This window comes from Brachyistius frenatus, unplaced genomic scaffold, assembly GCF_029030835.1.
Source record: "Brachyistius frenatus isolate BFR_SWC_R1_liver_20210118 unplaced genomic scaffold, ASM2903083v1 Contig_4, whole genome shotgun sequence".
NCBI classification, from domain to species: Eukaryota; Metazoa; Chordata; class Actinopteri; family Embiotocidae; genus Brachyistius; species Brachyistius frenatus.
The window spans coordinates 7,867,846-7,875,337 of record NW_027210603.1 but is presented as its reverse complement, the minus strand read 5'-3'; the positions used below and the strand labels follow the sequence as shown (position 1 = coordinate 7,875,337).

The following is a 7,492-nucleotide window of genomic DNA, read 5'->3' as shown; positions in this document are numbered from 1 at the left end:
TTCCCATGAAGACTGCTGTGTTTTCGCAGCTGTTTATAGTGTGAGCTGACTGAAGAGAGAAAGCCCGGCCTTTATGTTTGTCACCCAGCTGCAGTTTCCTGTGACACTCATAACTGCCATCCTGACCCAGAACATCTTGTGTTGATCTCTGTGATGCAGACAGTTTTCAAATGCAATTAATGGTGCATCATTTATGTACAGAATGAGCTCTATGTGTACGTAAGCAGCATTAACATACACAATGTACATGCAATGCTGTGGGTTGAAGCGGTGACATCATTTTATAGTGACAGTTCATTTAAAATTGATTATTACACTGGAAAATCTCCATGTTTCTGCCTTTCGATTTTCCTTGTCATTCCCGTGCTGCACTACATTATTGTCTTTCATGGTAAAATATTCACATCAGATACAAAGTGTTTACAAAGATTCCCCTGCCAGCCCAATCCTGTCATGATTTATCAGCATTCAGGTTCTTCCATCGAGCTGCTGACACTGTAGAGTCAATGAACCAGAACTGTAGTGCAGCACTATAACTTCCTAATGTAAAACATCTGGGTGTGAAAAGGTCATTGATTCAGTGACGACTGTGCAACCCTCACACATATTAATTTAAGTACATGGGAGGTGAAAGAAAGAAACTGTACAACTGTGTTTTTGTTTCTGCCGTAACTAAGATCGAGATAAACAAATATTAGACCTCTCTGGTTTCCAGGCTTTAATCAGATGTCCTGTGAACGTCTTGTGAAGTAAAAGAGCAACTCTGGTACGAATGGAAACATTTAAACTGGAACAGATCTGATTAGTACACATCTGTTAGCAAAGATGGAAAGAACTTTTTTTCTTCTAATCAGAAATTAAGTAATACCATATCACCGTGGCAAATCTTTACGTTTTCTAAATGACTTCACCAAACACTGCCAATTTCCTATTTGTAATGAGTTATAACATGTTATAATAACATGTCATGGGGAGTTTTTTTTGATTGGAATGTAATTAAATAGAGGTGCAGCATGTTAAATCATTTCACATAGTATGTTCTCAGTAAAGGCACAAATACCAACGAATACTGAGCAAATAACAGTGACTACAGGGTTGTTGCATGGCATGACATTATAGGCTACTGTCCAGCTCGTACTGTGTCCACCCCTCTAACTACTTGGTGAGAGGTTCATTTCTCTTTGCCATCAATTAGGACACATTTTAGTGCTTCACAACAGAGACCCCAGACTGATACTGTAAGAGAAGCCTCAGTGGGCGATAGGACGGCAACATGAACACTGTATTCCCACTCCAATCTGTACACCTTTTAAGTTGGAAGTTAGTCATATCTCATTTGCAGAGCAGCTTGAGTTGTTGTTAATGTGTGCTAAATATAGAGCCTCATCTGTGACAACAGCAGTGCTCGTCACTCTGTAAAGGAAACAAGAACAAGTGTGGTTGGAAAGTAACTCACCAGTCACCTCACTTTTCCACTAACAGGAGATAAAAACGTGCTCGATGTCCTTTTCCTTTCATTCAACCACATTTATAACACTTGTTGATTACTTGCACTTAGCATTTTTGGCAATGTGGTGACAAATTAAAACATCAGCCATGTTTTCATCTTGTAGCTTTATTCAGTAGTAATATAAATGAGCTGAATCAGCAGACAGTGAGAAGCTCTGCTTGGCCCCTTAGTGAAGGGCCTCATACTTTTCACAACAAATCCCACTTGGTTAAAGGTTAATAAAACATCACAGACATAACAAAAACAGCAACACAAAGCAGGAAGAAGAAGGAGACAGTGTGTTTGATTATGAAAAGAGTCCAAGTGAATGTACTGTGAAGTGAGACACCACTGAATGTTCTTTCACAAGCAGCTCTCTACAAGGATTTGACTTTGTTTTTCTTGTGCTACGGTATGCAACGCTACTTCTGTGTAACATTCACAATATTTTACCTTGCATGACTGTAAATACTGGATGTACTGCCATCCTACTTCTGCAGCACCAGTAGATTTAGTGATCCCTATGTCTACTTTGTGACTAATTCGCAAGGCAGCAAGTTTGAAAATAAAAAAACAAAGCTACAATGACTCAATCAATGTAGTCCAGTTATTTTGAACACATGAATGATTTTCTATGTTGTGTGAACACATGAAAAATAAAGACAATGTGAAAAAAATAAATACATGGTTGGACAGTTGGTCATAGAACCATTTGAATATACAACACATCTGAATGTAGTTATGGTTTCTGGTAGGAATGTGACTTTGACGGTGTATTTAATATAATATCTTATAATATGCATCTGTTAATATATTTATTACATCCTCCTTTCTAATCACATAGGTCATTACAGATCCTCCGAGCATTGAGTTGCTTAGAAGAGGGATGAGAGAGAGAAAGAGAGAGGGGGGGGGGGGGGCACATAAGTTACTATGGGAGAGTGCAGGGGCAGGGTGGGGTTTAGCAGGAGACCTCCATGGTCTGGGGCCTGGCCTGGCTGTCCAGGGCCCCGGTGGCGCTGCCCTCCAGCAGGCTGTTGAGGTTGTTGCGGCTGCGACTGCTGTCCATGGAGGTGATGCTGGAAGAGGAGGTGGTACGTGAGCGAGCCAGACGAGTCATTCCTGCTGACGGCACTGAAATGGACAAACACGCATTAATATTCCGCTCACACAGCGCACAGACTCGGTGCGGTGCGGGAATACAGATCCGACCACAGAAAAATAAAAGTGCTTACCATGCAAACATACGGAGACACGTCAAATTAAAGAAATGTGTGACAGAAAAATCGCTAAATGTGTCCGCTGGAGGAAATTAGGACTATAACACAACAGCGGGTGCAGCATTCAACTGAACTGACAGGAAGCAACACCAGCAGGTCATGCAGCAACACTGAAGACAGAATCCATGCTAAGAGCAGAAACTAAAACCGCTGCAGGGAGACGAATGTGTTCAGAGTATGCAGAGGGGATCTCGCTGTGTATAAAACAAACAGTATCCACCATCCTGAGCTGCTGTTCCAAATATCAAACAGTGCTCTCTGGAGAAACGTCTGCATACACTGACATTCATCCACTCTAGAGTGTTGCGAGGCCATCGGGTTCAAAGCCTCCTAGTCTGGCAGCTGCTCATGAATCTGGTACCTGATTCGTTGCTCAGGTGACTGAGAAGAACGTACGGAACTGCAAGCAATCATTAAAGAAGGAAAGAAAGGAGAAAGGGAGACGTGTTGAACAGGTAGATGTTGTGTTGCTTTATCCCACCTTTCTGATTAAAACAGAGGTTTTGTCACAGCTTGGTGGTCACTGAAGACAAATAGCTGCTTGCTACCAATGACAGGAGAGAAATAGTGGAATGTGTACACACTATAGTGCTTATTTCCTGTCCTCTTTGCGTTTCACACTGTGGCGACGTGTTAATGAGAGAAAAGCAGCTTTCAGAAACATGCTGAGGTGTTGAGATTTATTTTCCACACTTTCTCTGCATGAAAACACTCTTTTTAATCTGCTCTAATCCTGCAGTGGCATTTGCTCAATAGGGGGACTCGGTGGCCTTTAAAGCAACACTGAGGCACTGGCACACTGACTACACCCGAGGGTGCCTCCCACAGAGAAGAGTTTGGGAACGAGAGAGAGCAAAAAGAGAACTGCCATTAAAGAGACAGAGACACACACACACACACAGAGAGAGAGAGAGAGAGAGAGAGAGAGAGAGAGAGAGAGAGAGAGAGAGAGAGAGAGAGGCGTCATCTGTACAGAAAACCCACATTCGTGTCTTCAGAGTCTTTTTGGTGCACAGCAAGTCAGTATGGCCTGACAGAAACCTTGGTTTCTTTCTTTACAGGGAGGCCTGTTTAACTATGCATTTCGAGTCTCTCTTGAAAGAGACTGCATCATTAAACAGTTCTGGAGAGAAAAGAAAAGCACACCAGGCAGGAAAAACAACCTAAAAAAAATAGGGGGTAATTTTTGACGCCCACTCTGAAATGAACAGGAAGCGAATTGCTATTCAGCACACCGAGTGCCGCTGTCATTTCAGTCATGCTGGAAGCACTTACACCTCACCTACTGAGGGTTGTGGGTACCACACACTGCAAAGAGCAGAGAGGAAATAGTATTAGAATCCATTGAGCTGCGCATATGCAGGCTGCCTCTCCGTGACCAGGCTGACAAAAAAAACACACAAAAAAACGGCTCCTTTTCATGCACTGCTGGCAGCAGTCCAAACCCCATCAGCAGGGGTGTTTAGCAACAGCTCATACGAGGCTGCATTGAAAACAATCCTCATTTAAGTAACTTTTGTTATTGCGCTCACGTCAACAGGAAATTCAGCGACGAACAGGGGCAGAGCTGGACCACAAAGACGTCAACCCAGACAAGTGTTGGTCTGTAAACAATTCTTGGACCATGATGATGGAATCCAGCAGTTTAAAATAGTTTCATAACATATTTAGATGTTTTTTTCCCTCTTTAGCCACAAAAAAATAAAAGACGTGCATACTTACTGTAGCCCATGCCCTGAACAAAGTACTTGAATGCCTCAGCAAGCTTCCCTGGCTGTGAAGATATGAAATAAAACTTAAAAGATCATTTTGACAAAAATTGGGAGATTGCATGTTTTTTTTTTAAGAGATGAAAACCTACCTGCACAACCTGCGGCAAGCCTCCACAATCAGCCATCTGAGAGGATAATATCAGTCTCATGAACAAATCTTTTCACAGTCAATACATGAAGAATCATTTATTTTACACGTTAGAAAATGTACTGCGTGAGCTTCACCTTAAGCAACGTAGTCTTGGTGGGATTTAACCTGGAATTGCACTCCACCTGAAACATCAAAGAGAGGTAAATACTGTGGGGAAGGACAAGATAAATAAATGCAGCTCTTTGGTGAAACAAATCTTTTCTGGAGCTTCTTAGTTTGCTGTGACGATGGCATGTAACTCACCACAGCCTCAACAGCAGGTGATGTGTCACCAACCACCAGCAAAGCAGGGCACCTGGAAGAGATACGGAGGAAATACCCTTAAATCCCACAAAGCACTCATGAGGCACTTGCATATTTGCATCGTCTTGGTTTTAAAACCTACGTTAATGTGTTGACTGTGTCCTCATTCAGACCTACGATTGGCCTTTCGATCTCAAGGTCTCGACGGCTGGTGCAGGGTCAAAAATGATGATCAGTTAGTGAGCTTGGTTGGAGGAATTCCTGAGTTCCTGTGCACTTCATGAGTTAATATCATAAGCTTTGTACTTTGTGTTTATGTATGTAGGCCTGGCTTACTGTAAGTACTTCTGATACAGAAAAAAATAATTTACATGCCTATGTGCATATGAGTGCTCAGAAACACAGTAAAGGAGGAAAAATGCCAACAACAATTATAAAAATTAAAAAAAAATCCTGATGTTAAAAACGTAATGTATAATGTGCAATAATTCTGTATTGTATCATACTATTGGTAGGAGCCACAGAAGAGGGCCAGGTTGTCCTGGTTGATGTCTTGGGCGATATGGAGGCGGTAGGTCTGGATCAGCTCCTGGTTCTCTGTCAGCTCATCCTAAAGAGCAGAGAAAAATTCATGTCATCCACATAGGAAATTGATATTGTACTTAAAGCACCAAACATAAGGATGAACTAAAAAGTACAATAAACACAGAGAGCATGTATGTAGCATGTATTGAATGTGCATTAATCATCCTGACAAGCTGTAGGATCTGTTGGTGCAGCATGTTTGGCTTTAGCACTGTTGCTTATTAAGCGGTGACCCACATGTCACAATGTACCAGTCAATGTGTAGAACAGAAATAAAGCAATGAGCAAATGTCTGAGAGATGAGGAAAAGGTATCAGGGGAAATCAAGAAAAGCCACCTGCGGTTCACTTTTTACTGTTTCACACCGTCAATGACAAAAGGTCAGCAGCACTATGAAAGAGTGGAGGATGAGTAATGTACTATAAGAAGAACTCACAGTGCTGAAGTGGTGAGCCATGATGATATCCACCAGGTTACTGGTCCATCCAGACAGCTGCACACAAGAGGAAATGACAGGTCAGGGACACAAAGAGATAACATTAATGGCAAATAAGGAACCCAGGGATTACAGTTATGTCGATATTTTATTATGAGAAATAATAAAACAGGTAGACGGAGAAGGCCATGTTTTAAGGCGCAATGTGTAGGATTTACAGATTGAAACCAACTGAACACCCTTCGCCTCACCCTACTCTTTCCAGCGTGTAAGAGAATCTACAGCGGCCATGAAACTCACAAAAACCGCCACTCTGCCAACAGATGTCCCAAAACCCTGAAAAATGGACCTTTAAGTTTTGGAAATGTGAAGGATAGGCCATCATGGTTACCTTTTGGTTAAACAGCACACAATCCTCGGATTAAGTCTGACTCACTGGGGAAGTTGCGTGTCATAGACCTCCATCCCCCCGTTTTTCAATCTCTACAGTCACTATTTGATAGATGTTAAATGACAATAACCTTCACAAATAACAGGCATGGTGAAATATTTTTCCTCTGTCCTATTTTCTTTATAAAAATCTGGTAACTTGAGCAAACATAATAAGAAGAGAGCACAAAGGAGTTGTGTTTCCAATGTATATGGGACAAAGGTCACATCAAGCTCCCTCAGCTCCATGACCGTGTGTAACACTAACACGGCAAAGAATGTTCTCCCCAAACAACCTTGTAGGGTGTTCACAGTGTACAGTACACAGTGTTAAAGCGCAGTAGTAAACGGCAGTATTGTGACCCACTGTGTTCTCTACTTGAACCCAGTAATTCCACTAAAAATTAAACTACTTCAAATGAACAAAAACCTCCAGTCTCGGTGAAGTTCTGACAAGTTGGTTCTGGTTCTTCATCTCAGTTTTGACTAACTTTGAAGTGCACTCCACCCACAGAGATTAAGCATAATCAAATTAACACAGGATTAGGACCCCCCCATCCACCCCCGCATGTGATTTCAATGCTGGCAAATAATTTAAAAGAAAATCCTATGTTTGGCTTTTTTGTCTCTTTACAACAATATTCTAATCATAAAGATTTCATACTTTTATACATATTCTACACATTTAGGGAAAATCCTGAATATGATATACTCATTGACATCCATAAATCTAACATATGTGCATTTCTTTAATGTACTTCTTATGTCAAATCAAATACAATGCAATAAAATGCAACGCATTAATAACACAGCTTAAAATAGTATGGTCAGGGTAGAGAGGAGGCTGGTTGGACGTCAGACTCCATTCATTAGTAACAACCCGACAGAAAGCTGAAAACTCAACTGAAATGGCTGCTACATCATTTAACATGTTTTGGTCATCGGGACTTTTGCCATGTTCAGACACCAGACATCATTTATGTGGTAAAACTGACCTTTGAAGCAGCCCAGTCAATCCAGCCTTCAGCACACGGGTCGACATCGATCAGAACCAGACCCTCCACCAGGGTGGGGTTGTTCAGCTGTGAAGGAAAAGATGCATGTCAG

At 41.7% G+C, this 7,492-nt stretch overlaps 1 protein-coding gene across 5 annotated transcripts in view; it reads right to left on the bottom strand.

Moving 5' to 3' along the window:
* Positions 1-1,599: 1,599 nt before the first annotated feature.
* ndrg3a (ndrg family member 3a) overlaps positions 1,600-7,492 on the bottom strand; it is a 33,033-nt gene continuing 27,140 nt past the window's right edge. For 3 of the 5 annotated variants that reach the window (XM_069713707.1, XM_069713697.1, XM_069713723.1), the window contains 10 exons: positions 7,381-7,467; positions 5,957-6,013; positions 5,442-5,545; positions 5,078-5,143; positions 4,936-4,987; positions 4,767-4,814; positions 4,631-4,666; positions 4,492-4,543; positions 3,131-3,169; positions 1,600-2,623 (listed from right to left, as the gene is read on the bottom strand). In XM_069713707.1, coding sequence (XP_069569808.1) covers positions 2,451-2,623; positions 3,131-3,169; positions 4,492-4,543; positions 4,631-4,666; positions 4,767-4,814; positions 4,936-4,987; positions 5,078-5,143; positions 5,442-5,545; positions 5,957-6,013; positions 7,381-7,467 — 714 coding nt within the window. In that variant the 3' untranslated portion in view covers positions 1,600-2,450. Of the gene's footprint in view, positions 2,624-3,130; positions 3,170-4,036; positions 4,078-4,491; positions 4,544-4,630; positions 4,667-4,766; positions 4,815-4,935; positions 4,988-5,077; positions 5,144-5,441; positions 5,546-5,956; positions 6,014-7,380; positions 7,468-7,492 lie in introns of those variants that run through there. The other 2 variants (XM_069713715.1, XM_069713731.1) reach the window with 2 other exon arrangements.